The sequence below is a fragment of the Perca fluviatilis genome, chromosome 22, assembly GCF_010015445.1.
Source record: "Perca fluviatilis chromosome 22, GENO_Pfluv_1.0, whole genome shotgun sequence".
Classification (NCBI taxonomy): domain Eukaryota; kingdom Metazoa; phylum Chordata; class Actinopteri; order Perciformes; family Percidae; genus Perca; species Perca fluviatilis.
Window position 1 is genome coordinate 25,863,863 of NC_053133.1, and position 24,719 is coordinate 25,888,581.

Here is a 24,719-nt window from a genome sequence, read left to right on the forward strand (position 1 = left end):
CATTTTGGTCAATTTGTCTTCAACAATTTGTGCCTTTTCTGCATCAATTTATTGTGCAAATGTCTTGTAATTATGTAAAGGAAATTGGGGGGGTGGGTGGGTTGCACTGGCCAATTTTGATTATTGGCAGGGTGTAAGCCCCCCATCCCACCTGTAAATTACGCCTATGGACGCAGATTAGTTCTGCTACTGGGGCTAAAACTCCAGTGTTTGTCCATCAGATATTACTCTGCCAGTCTCTGAGGGTAGACACATTCATATTGTCTGGTGGTATAGCTCATGAGATCACCAAATCCTGTTTTTAGAAATTTGTATTCTTTTGGATATGAGGCCTTTAACCTCTCTGTCAGTGGAACAACAGCCTTGATTTGAGCTGGTGTTTTTGTGGTATTTCAGCGGCCTGCGAGCTTCCTCATGTTGCTCATAATGGTAATTTAGGATGTTGTGAGAGTGTCAGCTGATCCTGAATGCCAAAAATGTCTCAGTAAATTGAGCTCTCACACACACACACACACACACACACACACACAGACAGTCTGTTGTGCCAAGCGTTTAAATGAAGTTGTGTTGTTGCAGGTCAGGAGATAAGAATCGTCCGATGAAAAACACGATGAGGAGTCTTAAAGCTCCTTAAAGACAGAAAACGTTTAGTGATCCGCTGCAGTGATACTGTGTCTATAACAAACATTTGCAGAGCAAGAAACAGGAAGTGTTTTGCAAACGGGCAGTCATATGATGTCAGCGTGCAACCATCCAACTGTCCGATGTTGCTAAAAATGACAAGACACCAGTCAGTCAGGAGGCTCATTCTCGTAAAAGGCCCCCCCCAGGCCTCCTACAGTAGTCTGGTTCAGCGGATGGACCCTAATAACCCGGATATAAGACTTTTTCCCCCTATGAATTTATCTGAAAAAGTTGGGGACTAGACTAGCGGTGAGGAAAAACTGCTTTTTAACAGGCAGAAACCTCAGACAGAACCTGTGGACAGCCCTGACCAGTTGGGAGTTTTTTTTGCTATTGTTGCGGGGCAAAAATCCTTGATTATGCGGCACGTTTTCTTAAAAAAATGCGATGGAATATGCTATATGATATTTATGCAACTTTATGTGATGAAATTGCAGGAACTTGCAAAAATTTGATAAAACAAGAGAAAAAAAAAAGTGATTTTCCCCCCCCCCCCAACACCCTGCTTTTTGATGATGTTCACATCAGGTAATTACGTCACTTCATAACGTCACTTCATAACGTCACTTCATAACGTTCCCATGGCAACAGGGGAAAATCTGCTCTTGTGTGAAGTAAACGCAACATTTTTCAACTTTCTGCTAAGATATGTTATGTGACTTTTTTGCAACGAAAATGCGGGAATTATGAAATCGTGCAAGCCCCGCATAAATATGCGGACTTTGGCTGATCATGCATTGAATTATGCGATTGCATAATCACGTTTTTCTGGAGGGACTGGCTAGAACCGACAATCGAATTTATATTTCATCTTTTTTTTTCCCACCAAAACAGGTTTCTTCTCGAAGTTATTTTGTAAAGGCACCATACCGCCTCCCAAGATGATTGTGATTGGTTAAAAAAAAAAAGAAGCCAATCAACCAGAGCATGCTAATGTCCTATCCAGGAATGTTGTGTCGACTAGCCAGACCCTCCTCCGCAGCGCTGTGGAGGAGGGTCTGGCAAAGCGAGACTCCAAAACGACTGAACTACATTTTTTTTAGATTGAAAATGAGTTGTATAAAACAATGGAGCCGATGAAAGTGTTTGCACTTGTTACATACCTAAGACTTCACACCATCATGTGATCTAAATGGAACGTCACAATGGGTACGGTCATGTTTTTTCACACTTCTAAAAGTACCTGTAGGAGCCACATATCGAATGTTGTTTATGGTCTCATTTATATTATTTGATTATTATATTGTGCACTTATATTGTAGGTTGGTGGGCGTTTTCGTCGCGGTTTGAGCAGAAGTGATGACATATTTGCTATTTGCTTTACCTGTTCACCTGGGTTTCTGGGCTTTGACAGAGAGAGGGTGAGCCTGGGAGCGAACACTTTCTGTTGACCGCCTCACTGACGCACTTATTTCGACTCACAAAGTACTTTACATTTGGTAACTGCGGTACTAGTTGTATTTTACGTGTGATAGATTGTGATACAACCTTGAGCGCGTCACAGTGTGTTGATGCGTCTCTCAGTGGTTAGTCCCTCGCGGCAGCACTTTGTTGGACTGCTTACAGCTGCAACAGTACTTTTTCCAACTTCATTTAGTTATTTTATTTTTTTTTTTTTAAGATCAATTTTTTATAGGTTTTTTAATTTTCAACATACTGAACACCTCCCACCCTCTGCGCCCTTGAGGAAAACAAAAAACAAAACGGAGATCCCACCTTGCCTAGTCCCTCTCCTCTAGTTCTTGTGATGCTGAGGTCATTAGGACTGATACCTGTGCTGCTGTGCTTTTCCACAGGTCTATAGTAGATGACTTGGCTTTGTTAATCCTTGCTGTGAGAGCTCAAGCATAACAATGTCTAGAAAGTACGCCAACCACTGTTTTATACAAAGTGAGTGGGGGGGGGGAGCCAGCGTTGAGCTATCATTTTCTTGGTTGCTGTCGAGCCGGCTAGTCAAACTGTCTTCTGTCTCCCAAGCAGGTGTAATTTAGAGTCGTCATTAAGTAACAAGACAATTGGGTCAGTAGGAAGTCGACATTTTATCACATCAGATATTACTGATGTTGTTTTATTCCAGAACTCATGCACCTGTTCACACTCCCAGACCTCGTGCAGGAAAGTTCCAGTTTGTTCAGGTTGGCAGAACGTGCAATAGACCTTTTTCACGGCAGACATGTTGACATGTCATAGTAGGAGAAGCACAGGTGGATTCAAAACCATTACTGATGGCTGCATTCCACTTAGGAGAGGTCCTGGTATTAAACCATTACTGATGGCTGCATTCCACTTAGGAGAGGTCCTGGTATTAAACCATTACTGATGGCTGCATTCCACTTAGGAGAGGTCCTGGTATTAAACCATTACTGATGGCTGCATTCCACTTAGGAGAGGTCCTGGTATTAAACCATTACTGATGGCTGCATTCCACTTAGGAGAGGTCCTGGTATTAAACCATTACTGATGGCTGCATTCCCCTTAGGAGAGGTCCTGGTATTAAACCATTACTGATGGCTGCATTCCACTTAGGAGAGGTCCTGGTATTGTTCATGCTGACTCACTGAAATATCTTACTGGGACACTTGATGGAACTGAGCCATCTTTAAGGTTATCAATGTCAGCTGTGCTTTTCCTACTATGACAAGTCAACATGTCTGCTGTGATAAAGCTCCATAGGGAGTAGGAATGACTTTAGAGATGCATCTCTTCTGAGGAGTCCAGTATGTCCTATGACATATGTTGAAGTGGATCTGCTGGTGATTTGGGTTCTTGGAACATTGGTTCATTTAGTTATTTAAAGAAAAGTACAATCATGCAACACATTCTACTTAGATATTATTCTAGCTGAACTTGTGCTGAGTAGAAAAAAAAAGTCTGGGCACTTAGAAAATACTGTCTATATTTGTTCAATTTGACACAGTACACAGTAAATGCTTCGTGCAGTTGACAGAGATGACCACTAGGTGGCAGTGTCGCACCATGTCTCTCCTGTGTTCATGTTCAGTGAAAGTGTAATAACTCACCTGCCAGCACCCTGCATTAGAAACATTCCCCGGATCTTTCTGCCGTCAGTCAGGTCAGGAGTGTATTTGAGAGGCTGTATGAGTCATTATTTTTCGTTTCTTCTCCCCGTGTGTGTTTTCTTTGAGTCACGTTGGTTGGTCTGGAGGTAAACCACCTCAGCAGTTCACTGTTTTAGACTGAAGAGGCTCTTAAATGTGCAGCACGTTTGAGGGAAAGTGACTAACAAGTCAACACCAATTCCAAGGAAAAGATTATTTCTGTTGTGTGTGTTTTTTGAGTTTCGATCACTCGGTTTGATCGTGTAAACTTTACCCCTTCTGTTGTCTTCGGGTCGAATTTGAACCATTTTCAAAAAATGTCTATATCAGAAATTTGGGTTTCTTTCAACCCTATTGCCAACAATTAACATGGATGGTTCCATTTAACGCTCTTCTCAAGTAAAATGAAGGATCAGTACACTACTTTCATTGAATTTTGGATGTTTTATTCAATTTTTTAGCATATATTCTGCTTTTTAAACTCAAAAATTAGGTTTGACTTACTTGTCTTCAACCCTTTTGCTCTTTGGTGAGCATAAGTCATTCATGAACTTCCTCCAGCTGGTTCGGTGTTGGGCCATTTTCTCGGCTTCCTTCCAAGATGTTGCTGCTTTCTTGAGTTCTGCCTCGACAGACCTTTTCCAGCTGTTTCTTGGTCTTCCTGGCTTTCTTTTTCCATGGGGGTTCCAGGTTAAGGCCTGTCTGGTTGTGTTGGAGGGTGGTTTTCTTAAAAAACAAATTCTTAAAATTAGGTTAAGTGTCCATGAATTCCAAGAATAAGTGTAAAACTGGTTGTATGAGTTGGTAGTAGTGGGGAAAAAAAGGGTCAAAAACTTAGAAAAATAACATTAAAAAAAGCAAACAAAATGTGACAATAAGTGGAAAAAAAACTTCAACAAAAAGTGCCGGAAGCCTAGGGGGAATTTTTTTTTAAAAAAGTGTCAACATTTCTTTAGCCGGGAGGACAACACAAGGGTTAAATATGGTGCATCTCAAGTTTAGTTTTCCATGGGCAAAGTAAAGCAGAGGAAAACAGATGATTTAAAACAAGTGGGCGAGCACTGATCAACAATCATTAAGAATAATGGAGGATGGGATTGCTACATAATGAGCTGCTTTACAAAGAGGAGCTAAGGCCCAGTATTGATCAGGAGCAGGAAATGACTTCCACCGTCTGTGGCAGCTTAACCCACTCAATGTATTTAGTATTAAACTAAGTGTATTTCTTATGTAATCCTGTGTTTTAGGTTTTCATTTGCATTAATTTAAATGGCTGCTTTAGAGAAGTTCTGCAGAAAATATAATTTTTTAGGGACTTGCAGTTTGTGCATAAACAACAGAGGAGAGAAGAAACTTAAAAAATATTCACATTTAACAAGTTGGAATCAGAAGGTTAACTTTTTTCAAAGAAAATGACTCCAACCGATTTAAATGATCAAGTTGCCGATTAATGTAAAAATTGACAACTAATCGGTTAACCGATTAATCTCTGCAGCTCTACGCAAAAGAGAGGCAAGGGGGCAAATTAGGAAGTGTGAGGGCACATTTCAGGGATCCGAGGATATTCATTATTATATTTCGAGGCACTGAAATGCTGAAGTGAAGGTAGGAAACAAGTATAGGGAGTATATAAATGAGTCATTTTAGGAAATGACTTGTAGTCTGAGGGCAGGGACTACTCTCCCTCACTGACCCCTACCAGACTCCATAGAGAAATGTTGCAATTTAGGCAGAGAGTGATCAAGCATAGTCATACACATTTTCCCCTTCAGCTATGTGTGTGTCTGCCTCTCTATCTCTCTGTCTCTCTGTCTGTCTGTCTCTCTCTGTGTGTGTTGGCCTCACACGTGGGTGGGAGTCTGAATGTGTTGGTCCTTCTCAGGAATGTCAACAGTGAGTCATGTCGTCTTGCTCAACTCGAGGCGTGGATCCCCCTCCGTCCTCCCAGTTTCACTCACACTCTCCTCCCTACAATCCATTCTGGTTCAGCCAGTTCCCACAAACAACCTTTTACTCCCAGAAATATTCAACATGTCATGAACTTCTTCTGTCTATCTATAAACATCAGCGTGCCAGCAATGTCTTTGTGAATGAACGAAGTGAAGCTAAAGTGACAACATTCATATGCTGAATCTTCAACCTAGTTTCAGCCCCAATAAGAACATTAGATGGGCTGCGCTGGGTCAGCATGGTCCTGACAGGCTTTAGTATAAAAAGAGAAGCAGCCTGGGCTCGACTAGACAGGGCAGGATATGAATAGGGATTCTAGATCAAAGACAACTGCCCTTGGAGATTGCATTATGGAAATCATAGACGAGGCACTCGGAAAGTAATTTCATGCATTTCCACAACAAACTTTAAAAGCATGTATGTATGTGTCTCTCTGTCTACTCTGTCTGTGTGTGTCTGTCTGTCTGTCTCTGTTTGTCTAAATAATTAATTCATTTAGAAAGTAACTAGCAGATTATTTAATCGTCAGCTTCTTTCTTGCAGAAAATGAAATAAGAAGATCGAAGACAACATTTTCTTTAAAAGGATACTCCACCGTTTGTTGAAATAGTTCTTATCACGGTCTCCCCTGGCTGTAGATAGGTGGGCCAACGCATTATTTGCCTCAGTGCAAGTAATTAGGTTGTTTTTTTTGTCTTTTGTTGGCTCACTTTTACTCCCAACATGCTAACCGGCAACATTGGATTCCATTCACTACGCTAAGCTAACTAGCGGCGGCGCTGCCGGTGTTGCACCGGACTAAAACAATGCATGCACAAAAAATGCGTTGGCCCACCTATCTACAGCCAGGGGAGACCGTGATGAGCCCTATTTCAACAAACGGTGGCGTATCCCTTTAAATATTTGAGAACAAGGTCCGGAGTCGTTATCATATGTTTCAGTGATTGGTAGATCTGCTAAACTACCAGCCCGTTATGAAGTATCTGTAGTCAAAATCAACAATGTGTTAGTGTTGTACTGGCTGTGAGGCGCTACATTGACTACGTTCACAAGCACTTAATATGTTTTTGCCCTTATTCCGAAAAAAAAAAAAATGATATTCTGACTTTTGGTGGATAGAAAACAGACGGTCCCATAGAAGTCAATGCAATTTGACGTGCGTCTGGATCATAATTTTGACAAATGTGTGTAGATTTTTTTTCTTGTTAAACAGATGGTTAGTTTTATACACATGTCTAATGTTTATATTGTGACCTTGCCTGAACCTGAGCATTCACGATACCTTGATAAACTTAAGTTTGATCGCCGCTGGTCTGGTCTATAGCCTGGAGCCAAAGCCCATCTATCAGGATCTATTTTAGGACATGGTGAGAGGACAAATTGAAGACAGTTTTTTTTTTTTTTTGATGTATTGTTGGTGCAACAAACTACTCCGCAACCTTTCGGCATAGTTATTAATTCAAAACTGTTTGTTTAAAGTAAAAGTTTGGAGCGATTAACATTTCCTCTGTCGTTACGGATCTGTTCAGAGACATTCTGTGACGTTGCTCCGGTTGTGCGTATTGAGATTCTTGACCTTTCCTAGAAGGTATAGGGTGTATACCTGTGTATCATGTAGACTACACCACTGGTTTACTGTCACATAAGACACAGAAAAGCTGTAAATCCTCACATTTTAGAAGCTAGAAAAACGGTATCGCTGCTTGAAACAAAGACTTAAACGATGAATTGATAATTTAAAGTTTGTATGCTAAATATAGCCTGACACAGCCTGCACCCAGACAATACATTTACTCCCTGTACAAAACTAGTGTGTCTAATTAGTGAGCAATAGAGGAAATTGTAAGGGGATTTTGTTACTTCAATGACGATTGAATCAGGGCTGCAAAACCGTGATATTAAAGTGCCCATATTATGAAAAAATCACTTTTTCTGAGATTTGGGGTGTTATTTTGTGTCTCTGGTGCTTCCACACACATACAAACTTTGAAAAAAATCCATCCATGGGGTTCTGAGTGAGTCTCCTAGTGAGCTGTTCAAAATCGGCTCGGACTGTGACGTCACAGTCCGAAATGAGCTGGCTAACCACAACCGTTAGCTCGTTAGCATGCTACGTCGTTCTCAATAGCAAAGCACTGCTACAACACACACAAGTTCACCATAATCTACAAAAGAACTACTTCCATGTGTGCCCTCATTTAGAAGTCTCCCAGCTAATCCTGCCTTGTAACTGACCAAAGTTGGAGAAACAGCCTTTCTTTTACTGTCTCTAGAGTTAGCTAGCTGACATGCTCTACATCTGAGCTACTGAGCAAGTGCGAGTTCAATCAAAGATAGTACAGAAGAAGTAGATGAAAAGAGGTCTCACTCTGTAGCTAAAACAGAAACCAGGTGAAAAGAGGATCTGCAGCAGTGAGAGAGAGCTGTGCAGTACAACAAAAATATGGTGTTTTTTGAAAATTAAACCATGTAAACCTATTCTGGTACAACATTAAAATACAGTTATGAACCTGAAAATGAGCATAATATGGGCGCTTTAAATATTGATTAATCTGCAGATTATTTTCTGGATAAATCGTTTGGTCCTTTTTAAGATGTCAGAATGTCACAGAAGTGCATGAAAAATGACATCAGTGATTAAAGCCCCTTAATAAACCGATAGGTGCCTCAAACAGAAAGGCCTGCCCCACTCTCTCCCCTCTCATTGGCTGTCTTTGAGCTCCCCTCTGGCCAATCACGTCTCCTCCCTCCTTTCTGCGTCCCGCCCAGCTGAATGTTCCCCTCCTGTGTCGGTGTCGCTGCCGCACTCCGCTCTCAACCTCCCACGCTGTCTGACGGGGCTCTGTGGATGTGTGTGTGTGTGCGTCTGTGGCTGTGTGTGAGAGAGTGTGTTTGTGTGTATGTGTGTGTGTGTGAGGAGATTTAAAGGGAGAAAAGACACTGCAGAGGAGGAGAGCAGTGGCTTCTTTTTTTTAGGGTTTTAGAGTAGTTGTGTTTCCTGACGGAGAGACAGTTCAGGGAAGTTGATGATGATGATGATGATGATGATGATGGGCTTCCCTCAGCCTCTGCGGGTTCAGGTCAGTGTGTGCCGTCACAGTAGAGCTGCTGTCTGCAGCGTGTGTGTGTGGAAGTGCGTGTGTTTAAGTGTGCGTGTGTGTGTGTGTGTGTCTGGTGTTTAAGTGTGTGTGTGTGTGTGTGTGTGTGTGTGTGTGTGCAAGAAAAGGAAATTCCTGCCCCTCTTGCTATTGCATAATCAACCTGTTTATAATGCAGTGTTTTTTAGCCTGTTGCTATAGTTCCCAGGTTGTGTGCGTTTTGTATTTTGTGTGCTGCCAAATGTTACTGCATGAAACTATTATCTCAATAACGTAATATGAAGTTATTATTGCGTTTTTAAAATTAGTCTTTTAGACTGTCAAATACGGCTGGCCTTAGTGGTCCCCTAATACTGTATCTGAAGTCTCTTTTATACAGGCCTTAGTGGTCCCCTAATACTGTATCTGAAGTCTCTTTTATATAGACCTTAGTGGTCCCCTAATACTGTATCTGAAGTCTCTTTTATATAGACCTTAGTGGTCCCCTAATACTGTATCTGAAGTCTCTTTTATACAGGCCTTAGTGGTCCCCTAATACTGTATCTGAAGTCTCTTTTATATAGACCTTAGTGGTCCTCTAATACTGTATCTGAAGTCTCTTTTATATAGACCTTAGTGGTCCTCTAATACTGTATCTGAAGTCTCTTTTATATAGGCCTTAGTGGTCCCCTAATACTGTATCTGAAGTCTCTTTTATATAGACCTTAGTGGTCCCCTAATACTGTATCTGAAGTCTCTTTTATATAGGCCTTAGTGGTCCCCTAATACTGTATCTGAAGTCTCTTTTATATAGGCCTTAGTGGTCCCCTAATACTGTATCTGAAGTCTCTTTCCCAAAATTCAGCCTTGGTGCAGAATTACAGCCACTAGAGCCAGTCCCACAATGAGCTTTCCTTAGGATGTGCCATTTCTGTGTCTGTAGCTATTGAGGAGGAGAGAGGGGGGGGCACAAAGTGACATTTTCATGCCATGGGACCTTTAACACTAGCGTGTCAATTGTCAAGTTAGCGAAATACCACCCGACAGGGATCACTGACCACGTAACTCCATATGAACACACTTCAGCAACAGAACTTGGAAATTACTCAGGCAGTAAGTTTATCGTGAAAGAAAGGATGCACCTCAGTACTGTGACCAAGCCTGGGCTAACACTGGATGAGCAGTATAACATGCCCTCAGCACATATTTTAGCCAGGTCCCCATACTGAAGCTAACGTTACACAAAAAATGTAAACGGAGAGTCGCAGCGGAGATAAAGGAGTATTTTCCGCTGCTACAACTGAGCTGTATATATTGGTCAATGTCTCATTATGGTTTTTTGACACTGAATTTATCAATATCAGGCTCAAAACTGTAGAGCTGCAAAGATTAGTCGATTAGTTGTCAACTATTAAATTAATCGCCAACTTTTTTGATAACCGATTCATCAGTTACATTACAAAAAGAAGTAAATATTCTCTGGTGTCAGTTTGTTAAATGTGAATATTGTTCTAGTGTCTTCTCTCCTCTGTGACAGTAAACTGAATATCTTGGAGTTGTGGACAAAACAAGACATTTAAGGAGGTCGTCTTGGACTTTTGGGAAACATTGATCCACATTTTTCACCATTTTCTTCTTTCTATATTTATATTATTCTATATTTCTATATTTTTCTACATTCTATAGAACAACCAACTAATCGCTTTAATCGACAATTAAAATAATCATTATAGTTTCTCTTTTGACATAATTTCTTGATATATTTGACAGTAGGGCTGCTCGATTATGGAAAAAAACAATCACGATTATTTCGGTCAATATTGAAATCACGATAATTTGACACGATTACTCGTTGACTTCTGGAAAGATGTTGCAATTATTGAACTTAAAAAACAGTGGAAAAAGTTAAATAAATCAACATTAAGAAAACACATACAACTGTGAAATTTGCCTTAATACTTTTCCTATTTAAACTTTATTTTTTCATTCAGAACACAAGAGATAATAGGAGTTTAATTGCAAAACGTAATGAGCTAAATAATTGTTTTTCTCGATTATTCTGTTTTTGTGATCGTTGGGAGCCAAAATCATAATCACGATTAAATTTTGATAAATTGCACTGTATAAAAGAGACTTCAGATACAGTATTAGGGGACCACTAAGGTCGATATAAAAGAGACTTCAGATACAGTATTAGGGGACCACTAAGGCCTATATAAAAGAGACTTCAGATACAGTATTAGGGGACCACTAAGGCCTATATAAAAGAGACTTCAGATACAGTATTAGGGGACCACTAAGGTCTATATAAAAGAGACTTCAGATACAGTATTAGGGGACCACTAAGGTCTATATAAAAGAGACTTCAGATACAGTATTAGGGGACCACTAAGGTCTATATAAAAGAGACTTCAGATACAGTATTAGGGGACTAACTTCTCCTGCTCCAGATTTCCCACCTTGGTCAGAAAACACAGGGGAGACACTTTGGTTCTCCCACTATGACTCTAGAGTCGCTACTCACTCCGAACTCACTCTCTCACTTCTCCTTCGCTCTACCACCCCAACTTTATTAACTCTCGCAACACAAACGAATACTGACAAAGACCTAACTTCAGTGGCTTTCCTGTTGTCCTTTTAGGATACTAGACAATTTGCATTAATGCAAAATGTCAAACTAGCGGATAATGTCGACTTAAAAACTCAGTTTTTAAGATCACGCTTGAATCTAAAATTATGAAAAATAACAGCAAACGCCAATACAAGTTCTCAGAGCCCAATGTCAGGTCTTTTAAATAGCTTCATTTGTTTCCTAAATATGTCAAAAACCCCCAAAAGAGTTCCAACCATACTTCAGTCTGATTTTGTGGTTTTAGTGTTGAAAGAATGTGCTGAAGGACAGATTCAGGATGCCAAAAATGCTCCACAGAAGAATATCGAAGATCTATTCTATCTATTTCCGTTGTGTTCTTGCACATTTTTTGTTTCACCTTCACCTGCTAGCTAAATTGCACGTGGCTGTTGAGTCAATACAACGCCCTCGATATCATATCATGGCATAGGCCTAGTAGGCTAAATTATTTCATACATTCATGAAACATATTGGGGGAAATTCATTCAACATAATTCACAGCAAAATAACAATTAAAAGTATGTTATTTGAACATTTATAACCTATCCTAACCTGGCAGGTACCGCCTCCGATTTGGTCATCCACGCCGTAGCCTACGTTACCGACTCTGGCTTTGCCTTCGGCCCATCGGTGATGCATTGCCCACACTTGTTACTCGAGACCGCTAGTTACGTTTCTCTGACAGAGGCTATGATTATTACTAAGCAACCAAGATGCATCTTCAACCACGCAAAAGATTAAAAACAAAGCCGCGAAAATCCGAGCGGTCATTATGACTGTATGGCCAAAATAGGTCAAAGTGATTGAATTTTCTTTGCCTTTTTGTGTAATGTACAGTAGGCTATATAAACTATTTTAAATGAAAATACAGACTCTTTTAGGAAAAGTCAGGTACCAGCAGGATTGTATTTTTTTATTAAGCAAAGTTATTACACATAAATTTCAAAACGGTTCAAAATGACCGTCCTGGCCGTTCTAGTGTAACCCAGCTTTGGAGTTATTTTTCCAAAAAGCCAAGAAAAATCAAATGCACACTGCAAATATGCAATTAGTTTCATTATGAATGGTTTCATACTATATATAGCCTACTTTGGGTTTTGGTTTCCCGATGAAGAAGTTCATGTAAAATTCATTTTGTAGTTGTCTACAGTTCCTCAAAAATACAGTTCAATCAAAACGAAATGAAAATATGTCTCATTGTGTGTGAATAGAGGTGAATAAATATATTTGTTTGTGTTGCAGCGAAGTGTCAGTTCTGTTTAATACGGCGGGGGGGTCCCGACAGATCTGCCCCCACTGCTAAAAATAATCCTAGAGGAAACCCTGGTCATGGTTTTTCTTCCATACTGTGATGAGATGCCAGCATGTCTTTCATATCTTCTCCGCTGCGTCCCGTCTGACTCATGTCTTTCGTTTGTACTTGTTAAAGGTCCAGTGTGTAACGAGTTTAGTCGTTCATTATCAAAATCTGTGTTGCCCCGTTCACCAACTTGTCCTTTTTCACGAATATTTACCTCCGCCATCAATTCCAAGTATTCCTTTTGGCTTGAAATTTTACATTTGCATTAACTGGGGTAGACCATAGACAGTATATAATGGACCACCAGACCCCGTGTCTCTGGACGGAGACCAGTGAAGGCTATTAGAAGCACTGTTCCGGTGATCTCTTGCGTTACTGAGCAGCCTCCAGCTGAGCTTGAAGACGTAGATGTGACGTGAGCAACCTGTCTGAAAGTGTGAAGTCTTCTGGTAGCTGTGCCGAGAGAAATCTCAATCATTCCCAATCTTACAGAGACGGAGAGCGTAGGTATATGTAAGGAGATAACATAGGCACAGGCTAATTACTGATCACTAACATGCTAGTTAACATTAGTAATTAAACCTAAACAGATAATGGAAGTCCAAACTGCCTGCGAGCTTCTCCTGTACTATACGGTAATTCCTCTACTGTGCGACAGTAAGTCTCGTGGTTATGAAACAATCGTTAGCCTATTGTTATAAAAGCGTCTGCTACGGAGCCATAACGTGAGGTACAAGGTAATGGAGCCTTTTATACATTGTCGTGTTTCTTTAGAAATGAACAACGGACAAATAGAGTCTTTAAACGCTTCAGATGTAAAGTTATTAGCTGTCAAGTGACGTCAAAATGAATGGGAGTCAATGGAATGCTAACGGTAGGTGATACCTTTGTAGCATCAAAATGGCGCCATAGGAGGTTCGAGTTCTGAAGCGAAGCTTACCCCCCTTGGGGTAGACGCTCCATATTCATGCTCCATCTTGAACTACGTTAGCCGGTGAGGGACATACAGGACGTACTGCTCCGCCTTTCACGTTTTCACTGTCACATGATAAACTCCCAGGTGCTGCTAATGCTGCTAACGGGTATCGTAGCTTCCCGGCCCCCGGCAAGTTTGAAGAAGGAAACATAGAGGACCACACGTATTCAAAATCCAAAGTCTTCTTATTCACCCAGAAAAATAAAAAGGAGATTGAAAAGAGCGAGAGACCGGCTTTTTGTAGCGTGAAGGCTACCGTAGCTGTAATACGTGGCGAGAGAGAGAGTTGATTGCGATATATGATCTCAACGCTAGATGGGAGAAATTCATTGGACCTTTTAAGTGACTTTAAATAATCTCAGGATTGTCATTAATTACTGATGAAAGAACTGTGGAAGAGAATTAAAGTGCAGAAGTGTAAGAGGAAGACTTGAAATTGTGTGTGTGAGAGAAAATAAGAAGTTACAGAATTTAAAGAAAAGAGGAAGAAAGGGGATTTTGTGTGTGAATCAACCTGATTGTGTGTGTGTGTGTGTGTGTGTGTGTGTGTGTGTGTGTGTGTGTGTGTGTGTGTGTGTGTGTGTGTGTGTGTGTGTGTGTGTGTGTGTGTGTGTGTGTGTGTGTGTGTGTGTGTGTGTGTACTCAGCAGCCTGCCACCTGGCTGGCGAGTGATGCAGTGGGTGGGGGGGGAGATAGTCCACACTGTACCCAATTAATGTGAGTGCTCACTGGGCTGGGCATCACACACGCACACACGCACACACGCGCACACACGCGCACACACGCACATTAATCATCTTAAAAATGTTTTTTACTTTCAAGGTAAATAATGAACTGCCAAGCTCGATTTCCTCTTATTGTTTGAGTCACGTAGAATTTTCTGGACACATGCCCCCCGGATAAAAGAGGATTTACCCTGATGGCTCCATTAATCTATATTTTATTGAAATCAAATGTAACGGTTTAGTGTTCTATCTAGAGCTATTGTGCAGCTCTGCAGAGCCTCTTTAGGGCTTTGTTTGGTTTGTATGGATAACTTTGCATGTGGCTCAGTCTCAGTGTTTTCTGATGAACCCACTGTACTCTACCTGACACAGCAGACAGACACAGTCAGAGACTAGCTGGTGAACATAGAGGAGCATTTAGCGGCTAAAGAGACCGGTATTTCTCCTAAGACCAAAAACACAAACACTCCTCCTTTGTTTCGAGGGGGAATTTTTAGGCCTTATTTTGTATAGGACAGTTTAGACTTGATAGGGGAGAGAGAAGGGGGAAGATGTGCAGCAAAGGGCCGCAGGTCGGAGTCGAACCCGCGGCCGCTGCGTCGAGGAGTAACCCTCTACTGGAGAATTCTAGCCGTTGTGCGATAGCTGGAACTCTAGGCTCAATGCTTTTTTGTCAGGTGTTTTTTTTTTTTTTTCTCTCAAAGTAGAGCTGCGCAGGTAATTCATGCCATCTTTGGTTGACTGCAGTACTGAAGAGAAAATGAATATGATCTCAAAATAAATTTTCAACAAAAGGGTTTTGCACTAAACTGCTCTTTTAGCTGTTTTTTATGCGTAATTTACGTATGTATTTTTTTTGTTTTCTGCTTTTAATGCGTTTTAATGTGGTTTCTGTAGCACTTTGAGATTATTTTATGAAAAGTGCTTTACAAATAAAATGTATTATTATTATTATTATTATTATTATTATTATTATTATTATTATTATTATTATTATCTCTATATATGGGCGCCTGCTCTACCAGGTGAGAAAAGGGTCATATGAATCGTCATGTTGCTTTGTGTCTGCTGGAGGTGTCAATAGGTTCGCTGACATGTTTTCTGTCCACGCTGACAACATATTTTATTTTCTGACCGATAGATAGCCTACCCTCGTTAACCGATCATTAACCGTTAACCGACAAGCAGTTTACCTGTTCAGGATGCTCGGAGTCGGACATACTTTCCGCGCTCGCTGTGGACAGCTGCAGGCTTGCAGCCACTACGTTGCGTGCGGACACATGCGGCCACTCTCCTGGAGCGGCTTGCACAAGTCCGATGCCGTCCCCACCGCATCTAGCTGCGAGGCTGTCAGCTGTGCGTCCGCCTGGCATGCTCTGCGTGTAGGACAGCTGATTTAACCTGCCTGTCCTCATCGATATAGTGGCATGTGTCGCTAATTTAGCAGAAAAAAAGCGCTTAAAACACAAAACTACTACACATAAACTAGCAATTAAGAAATAGATTGTACAGACTATTTTGTCGATGCAGTAAGAATGCAAAAAAAAACTTTTTATTTTGGTTTTAATTATATAGTTTTTAACTGTTTACCTGATTGTATTTATCCGTCAAAATTCTTAATGTTGGTAGCGGTATTTCCGCTCTTCGCTTGAAGTAGCTGTTTGTACCCTCCGCGCTTAACTTAGGTTTCACCCATCTCTACTTTAAATCTCACACCTTTCACTGCAAAAGAAGAACAAAAGCTGTTTTGGCTTTATCAGATGAACCGCTCCTTTCATGCCAGGAGCTTCTGCCAGCATGGGGAGGGAGGGAGGGCGAGCGGGCGCCGTTCATCTGCATGTTCAGTGCTGCAGTAACACAGAGACAGGCTTAGGCATGCTTTGAACTTATGGCGTTAGCAATCCGGAGCAAAATTGGAGCGGGGGGGGGGATAAGATCACGATAAAAATCCTCTCTGTGCTCCATCCAAAATCCGCACGCTTGCTCGCACACTCCGCTCCGCTCACGTTTACCTCTGTTAACAGTTAAACGGTTAATCATTAAAGGGATATTTCACCGTTGGAAATATTAATGTATCTTTAAATTGGGTCACTTATAGAAATAGAAACGTAGTAGAAATGTTAATATTTTTTTAGAAATTGGTGTCTTCTAGGCCGACAAAAGCCAGAAAAATGTGTTTTTCACATGTGGATGAAAGACACCAAATCCCAGAATGCACTTGCTTCGCTGCGGTAGTTTGAATGCATATAATTGCTGTAAAAGTTTGCTGCTGAAAAGACAGAGCCTGTTTAGCGAAGCTTCAAGATGGCTGACAGTCCCACCCCCTATGGGCGGGTTGAAAACATGCAGAACTAGCTGGCTGTAGTCCACAGACTCTGGGCACAAATCCCTCCGATGACGCTAAATGACGATTTTTGCGTCATCTGAGGCTTTTTTCCAGACCCACAATATACAATACCATAGACAGTGTTTATAATGGACCAACAGATCCCGTGTCTCTGGACGGAGACCAGTGAAGGATGTCAGAAGTCTCTTTCCCGGTGCTGGCTGAGCGTTACTGAGCAGCCTCCAACTGAGCTTGAAGACGTAGATGTGACGTGAGCAACCTGTCTGAAAGTGTGAAGTCTTCTGGTAGCTGTGCCGAGAGAAATCTCAATCATTCCCAATCTTACAGAGACGGAGAGCGTAGGTATATGTAAGGAGATAACATAGGCACAGGCTAATTACTGATCACTAACATGCTAGTTAACATTAGTAATTAAACTTAAACAGCTAATGGAAGCCCAAACTGTCTTTGAGCTTCTCCTGTACTATACGGTAATTCCTCTACTGTGTGACAGTAAGTCGCGTGGTTATGACACAATCGTTAGCCTATTGTTATAAAAGCGTCTGCTACGGAGCCATAACGTGAGGTACAAGGTAATGGAGCCTTTTATACATTGTCGTGTTTCTTTAGAAATAAACAACGGACAAATAGAGTCTTTAAACGCTTCAGATGTAAAGTTATTCGCTGTCAAAGTGACGTCAAAATGAATGGGAGTCAATGGGATGCTAACAGCGGGTGAGTGCTTGTTAGCGTCAAAATGGCGCCATAGGAGCTACGCTTGCCATGCGCTCGCTTACCTTCTTGCACAATACAGAGAAAGCCAGTCTCAGGGGGACATGAGGGAGGGAGCACGGCCATTCGAAAATGCTACCGTGTTTCTACTGGTACAAAGCTTAATGCTAATCGGTGAAGTATCCCTTTAACATCACTACAAGAGACATGCGCTCAAAACTCAACACAGGGCTGGACGAGGCCCTCGGGACATAGCAGTGACCCCGTGGAACAGCTCACAAGTTTCATCTCTTTAATTCTTTTCAAATCGGGGTCAGATGTGGAGAAAAAGGGTCAAGTTTTAGTGCTGATAATATTCCCTCGCAGACAAAAGACATAAGTGTATGATGCTACAGGAAGTGTAACCGAAGCTGCTTAACTTTCTGCAGAGAAACATAAGCTGAGGAATCTGAGCAGCGAGGCCTAACTGCTGTCTTTACCACCGGGCCCACCTCCAGCTGCTGTCTTCTAATCTGTAGAATCTCAGTTCTCTGCTCGGTTTCTGCCTTGTTTACTTTCATTGCTGCTGGTTTTCTGTTATTTGTTTATTTCTCTGCATCTCCGGTTCTACCAGGATCTATTGTTCGACGTCCGCAGACACGCCTCAGACGCACTTTCACACACATCTCTCCGTCACACAGTTTCAATACAATAGTGACACACTGGATCTTAATGCTGTGGAAGCTTTGCATATTACAGACACTGTACTGTACTGTGTGTGTGTGTGTGTGTGTGTGTGTGTGTGTGTGTGTGTGTGTGTGTGTGTGTGTGTGTGTGTGTGTGTGTGTGTGTGTGTGTGTGTGTGTGTGTGTGTGTGTGTGTGTGTGTGTGTGTGTGTGTGTGTTTGTTTGGACTGTGCAACCAAATGTGTTTGCATCGTCATGGTAAAGGTTGCAGCATTTTGCATCCTATTTGTTTGAGTTTGTTGTTTGTTTGAATTCTGGCTCTTGAAAATTCAGTTTATTTTTCCGACTCTATTCTAATCTTTGCTTCTGTTTTTTTTTTTTTGCCAAATACTGCAGTTTGACCTCTTCTGGCCTCTAAAAGTTCCTCAAATGAAATAATCTGAGAAGTGAAATTGACTTTTTGGGGCTTTTGGGTTAACAGTTCTTCTAGGCTACACTCCAATAATGAGGTCCCTCGTCTCTCTTTACACACTTTGTTGTTAAATTGTGGTTGAATGAAATGGTTAGTAATGACTGTGTGGCTCTCATGATGGAGGGCAACATTAAAGGACCACTCTGACTCTCTTTATCCAGAGTCGGATGAGAAGAACCATGTGTTTCTGGTGTTTAGCACAGAGACTACAAGCAGGAGGAAACTATTGTTACTATTTGCTGGTCATGAAACAGCTCTTACGTGTAAACTAGTCTCGCATTGTCAGCTCTATCTCCACAGCGCTGTGGAGGAAGGTCTGGCTACACCACAGATGCATTCTGGAAAAGGAGAAAATTGCATTTCTTAAAACCAATCACAATGGTCTTGGGCTGATCCATTAGGAGGGATGAAAAAAGGAATATGAAGTCTTCCTGTAAGAACTTACGCTGAGCTCCATTAAATGAAGTTAACTGTTGACACAATTACAGTAACGTGAGCTATTTAAATGAGCTGATGCATGGTTAAACCTCATTGGCTCTTACCAGTGTATCTCCGTGTGTACTTAGTCCACAGCAATCCCACCAATCGCTCCCAATACGTCCCAGTTAGAGAGGAAATGACCTAAACATATTCTCTATAAATCTTTACAATCATTCCCTGAAAGAACCGAGCAGGCCTGCCTTGTTGCACGATGCAAATTTTCTTCAAAACTTGAAATTTTTAGCGTGTAGCTTGCTAGCTCGAAATTTGTCGGGGATTTTGAGAGCGGGAAGGAGAGGGGCAAAGCCTCACGCTTGTCAGGCTTTATCCTGGAAATGTATTTCCGTTGATGTGTAAACTAACTGCCCTTTAAACTCCATTTTTATATACTATACTCTTTGACCTAATTCTGCATTCTTGGCTCATAGCTTTGTAAAGGAGCAGAAAGGGGGGGGTTCAGTGTCTTGCTCGAGGGCACTGTTACGGGACTCTTGGCTGCTGATCGTTGGGGTTCAGACCTGTTGGTGTCCTGGATGGGGGACAGCCTCCCCGCCCGCTGTGTTTGGGGGTGGTGTCGCCTGGAGCAGGAAGTGAAAGCAGACAGACCAGAGTCAAACCGCAGCTGAACTCTCTCTGCAGAACCAAAACGCAAATAGTTTTCTTCGAAGTTCACTTCAGAAAATGTTGCGAGGCTTGAAAATATCTCCCACAGGAGACAGCTCCTCCGGGCAGGCAGACCTTTTGCTCGTTTGACAGCTTGCGTTTGCTTTTATTGAACACTGATGAGGTGATTAACTGTAATTGGAGACGGTTAATCTAATCAGTCATTAGGGCAGTCGCTCTGGTGTTGAGTGTTGAGTAACACTTAGAGCCCCACTCATACAGGATCTTTCCTGCACAACACAAAACACATATTCAAGACTTCATCTTAAATATCACACAAACAAAACGTAAATAAGAAATTCAACTTCTAAATTGCTCTTTTTAAAAAAAAAAAAACATTGGATTATTTTTTCTGGCATTTTCGGCCTTTATTTTGATAGGACAGATGAAGACATGAAAGGGGAGAGAGGAGGGGAATGACATGCAGCAAAGGGCCACAGGTCGGAGTCGAACCCGCAGCCGCTGCGTCGAGGAATAAACCTCTATATATGTGCGTCTGCTCTACCAACTGAGCTAACCCGGCCACCTAAATTGCGCTTTTAAATACCTTTTTAAACAGGATTTGTGACATTTTAACGTCGTAGGTTCTGGATGATGGAGTCATAATTTAATTAATTATAAAAGTTTTAAATTCAAATGTGAAATCTGTCACACTACCGGCTAACTTTCCATCAGTGGGGGAGGAAAATAAAAGTACTTATACCACACTGTAAAAGCAAAAGTCCTGTATTGAAAATATTACTTAAGTAAAAAAAAAAAAAGTAATGTGAGTATATTCAGGAAAATATAGGCCTACTTAAAGTACTCCATGTAGAAAAATAAAATTTATTGTAAAAGCAGCAAATCTTCACATTTGTGAAGCAGGAATCCTTAAATGTTTTTTTACATGAAAAAATGACTCAAAATGATGACACAATGAATAAAATAGTTTATGGTTAATTTCCTGTCAACCGACTATTGTGCTAAAACAGTCTCGTAAGTATTTGCAACTTGTGAAACACAATGCACAAATGAACGCAGAGCTGTTTGTATCTGTAAATGTGTATCTGTATCCGTGCGTCTGATTTATAACTTGTATTTCATCATTTGTAAATGAACTTAGTATTTTTCAGTGTAAATATATTTCTAAATCTCCTATTTGGGTGGATACGTTTGAGACTGTATAAACTGTGGGGTTGTTTCATTTATAACAATTCATTATAATTGTCAGATTAGTGGAGTAAAAAGTCCAATATTTCCCTTTTTGAAATGTAGCGGAGTAGAAGTATAAAATAGCATTAAAAGAAAAGACTCAAGCTAAAGTACAAGTACCTCAAATGTATACTTGCGTATAATACTTGAGTAAATGTAGGCTACTTAGTTACATTCCTCCACTGGTTTCCATGAAACGTTGCTTGCTTGTAACGTAGCTGCTTGTTTCTGATTGGCTCACGGGTTTGTTACCGCATCATTAATGACCGATGAGCTATTTAACTGTTAGTTTGGGTGCAGTAAGGTGTCATCATTCTCCCTCTGCTTTTCACCCACACACAACAACATCAATGTTTCTGGGTCAGTTGATGTGAAAATCCCTCAAATTAATCCTCGCACGCACGCACGCACGCACTCTCTCACACACACACACACACACACACTGTAACACACACACACACTCTCTTATATTGAGGAAAGGTCCTGCGCTTCCTCTGCTGATCCCGTTGTTTAGATTCGGTGTCTCGTCTGGCGCGAGGCTGCGAGGAACGAGAGGAGGAGATAAATGGAAGTGTAGCTGCAGGGCTGTGATGATGAAACAGCTGAAGAGACAGCTGGATGTAGACAGCGAGGGAAGACAGATGGAGAGCTAAAGGACACAATAAGACGTTTAAAGGAAGTGAAGACATCCATCAGAGAGACTTAAAGAGAGAGAGAGAGAGAGTGTGACGACAGACGAGATACTTGGTTTCTGCAGCTTCACTGCAGAAGCACGGCTTTAGGGTTCAGTTACTGCAGAGATAACAGCAGCAAGGAGAGAATGACTGACTGATTATGTGGCTACCCATACAGGCAAGAGCAGATTTTAAAATCCTTCTTTTAACCTACAAATCGCTGAATGGCCTTGCACCCTCATACCTAGCCGAACTGATTAACCCCTATACCCCCCCCCCCCCGCACGACCACTGCGCTCCCTGGGTACCAATCTTTTAGAAATTCCTATGGTCAAAGAGATATCGGCAGGCCACCGTGCCTTTTCTTATCGAGCACCAAACCTCTGGAATAACCTTCCGTTATATGTCAGAGAGGCCAGCTCTATCACCACTCAAAACATGTATTTTTTCCCAACATTATGGACCATTATTATGACTTCCTCTATCTTCTGTTTTTACCTTTTGTACCACTTTTTATTTCACTTTTATGTACATATATACCCGCCATGATTGTAAATGTATTGTTTTTGTATTTTTAATCCTAACTTTTTACTGAATTCCCTGTTGTACAGTGTTTTGAGACCATGTCTTATGGTGATATTGCACTTGAAATAAAATTGAATTGAATTAAATATGTCCTTCTGTTCTGAAGATGTGATGTGGACCCATAATGAAAAATACCGAAAAAAAAACCCTTTCAAGGTTTTGAGTACCGAAGACTTTAGGGCTGGGCAATATGTGATTATTATATCGACATTGAGATATGAGAGACTAGATATCCTCTTGGATTTTGGATGTCGTTTTATCGTAATATGACATAAGTGTAAAGTCATGTTATTTTCTGAACTTATCCGACTGTTCTAGCTGTTGTGTTTTTTGCATTTACCCACTTAGTTATCATATCCACATTACTGATTACTGTGATTATTCGTTACAAATCTCATTGTGTAAATATTTTGTGAAAGCACCAATTGTCAACCCTACAATATCTTCGCAGTATCGATATCGAGGTACTTGGTCAAAAATATCGTGATATTTGATTTGCTCTTTCACGTTGACACGAGCCACTTCAGGCGGTTTGGACATCTGATTAGGAAGGGTTAAATATCCCATCCTGGCTGGGAAAGGAATCTTCCAGAAGGAGCTGAGGAGAAAGGCCTGGGTTACCTTTGCTTCCACTTGGGCCTGGATACGCATAGGAAAAAAATGAAAACATGTGATTTGACCCTGAAGGCGCTGACACACCAAGCCGATAATCGGCCGTTGGACAGTCTGGTGAGGTCAGTGACTCGAGTCAGTTCGGTGTGTCCAGTGCCGTCGTCAGTCGGAGGGGCCGTCGGCCTTCATTTTGGCCGATTTGACATGTATAATCGGCCAAACGACCCATCTGATTGGTGGAGAGCTAACCCGGAAACGGGGAGCGGGATGAGGTGACTAGAGTCTCTCAAAATCTGAGGAAAATCTTTTAAACTGACCTTTGTTGATCTGAAATGAAGACAGATTCAGCAACTGCACACACACACACACACACACACACACACACACACACACACACACACACACACACACACACACACACACACACACACACACACACACACACACACACACACACACACACGGCCTATTTCTCTCTTAAAATGTTTTCAGAAACATGTTTCAGTGAACTATTTTAGTCCAATATGAGATCGTATTCTGAACGAGCCGCCATGACAGTCTGGCTTTGAATTTCCTGAGAAACCAGACCCACCTGATGCGTTCGTCCAATCAGCTGCCGGTTTTCATTTCTTGGGCAACAGTACAGATTAGCGCCGGTTAGCAACTGGCTTTTCTGCCGAGGGTCGGCCGTCTGGTCGGTGTGTCTGCAGCTTTACACTCAACACTCACTTCCCTTTCCTCACCTGTCTCTCCAGGTGAGCCCCGGGCTCCAGACCGAGTGCTAGCCATGTTGCGACAGTCCGAACCGACCTCCAGCACCCTGCAGCTGGTTGCCAATGATATGACGGGCATCATGGAGAAGCTGGACACGCGCGAGCTCGACCTGGAAGACGGAGAGTACGACACAACCGACGCCTACGACACAGGTGTGTGCATCCTGTCTGCGTGTCCTCTCCCGTCGCTGTGTACATCTTGTGTCTGATATCTGATCTGTTTCATTGGGTTTTTGCGTGTTTTAATCTTGTACGTTTTTAATCCTGCCCCTTTTTTAAAACTATTTATTACAACTTTTTTTGTTTTTTTTACCTTTATTGTTAGGACTGGGTACCGAATTTGATACTTTTTAGACACCGACCCAATTGTCTCCTTAGTATCAAGTATCAAAAAATGCCTCGTCATTCAATACCAAATTTTAATACCTAAGGAGTAAATCTCATCAGCGTCAGTGAGCCAATCAGCACGCAGCATGCTTCTGCCAAGATCTAATAATGTCTGTGATTGGCTGTCGTAGAGACACACAGGAAAAACTCTACGTTACGCAGAGAGCAGGGCTCACGTAGTAGGAGCTGAAAAATAAATAAAAAGATTTGTGCCGTAATGTGTAATGTTGTAATTTATTTTTGTTTTATAAAATTGGTTTTGAAAAAAAGTATCGTTTAGGAACCGGTATCGAAATCACGGTATTGGTATCGGTACCGGTATGGAACATATCGAATCATATTAAATTATTCTCCTTTTGTATTTTTGTGTAAGAAAGACTGCATGGTGTAAGTTGTCTTTACTGTGCATATGACAATTAACGTCTTGAATCTTGAATCCTGCAGCCGAGCGTTTGCCTTTCACGGCGATCTACCACACGCTTGGTTTCAAGGAGCCCGAGGCCAAAGTGTTCCTGTCCTCTCCCATCACGGCCAAGATCCTGGAGGTGGAGCGCTTCACCAAGAACCAGGACCGCTTCAACGTCACGGCGCAGAGGAGTGTCAACAAGGTGCACACACACCTCCCAAACCTCTCACTCTGAACAGCCACTATTCGTCTCAGATGACATGTCGACCTATTGTAGCGGTGCTCTGGTGAATCGGCTATTCTCAAATTCTCACCGATGTCGAAAAGGGTTTTAAAATCGCTGGGCTGGC

General features: G+C 41.6%; 1 protein-coding gene across 3 annotated transcripts in view; it reads left to right on the plus strand.

Annotated features, from left to right (window-relative positions):
- The window catches only part of pld1b (phospholipase D1b), a 90,860-nt gene that overhangs the window by 20,331 nt on the left and 45,810 nt on the right, over window positions 1-24,719 (plus strand). For 2 of the 3 annotated variants that reach the window (XM_039790583.1, XM_039790585.1), the window contains exons 2-3: window positions 23,559-23,729; window positions 24,408-24,571. In XM_039790583.1, the coding sequence (XP_039646517.1) occupies window positions 23,591-23,729; window positions 24,408-24,571 (303 nt within the window). In that variant the 5' untranslated portion in view covers window positions 23,559-23,590. Of the gene's footprint in view, window positions 1-8,482; window positions 8,774-23,558; window positions 23,730-24,407; window positions 24,572-24,719 lie in introns of those variants that run through there. The other variant, XM_039790584.1, reaches the window with a different exon arrangement.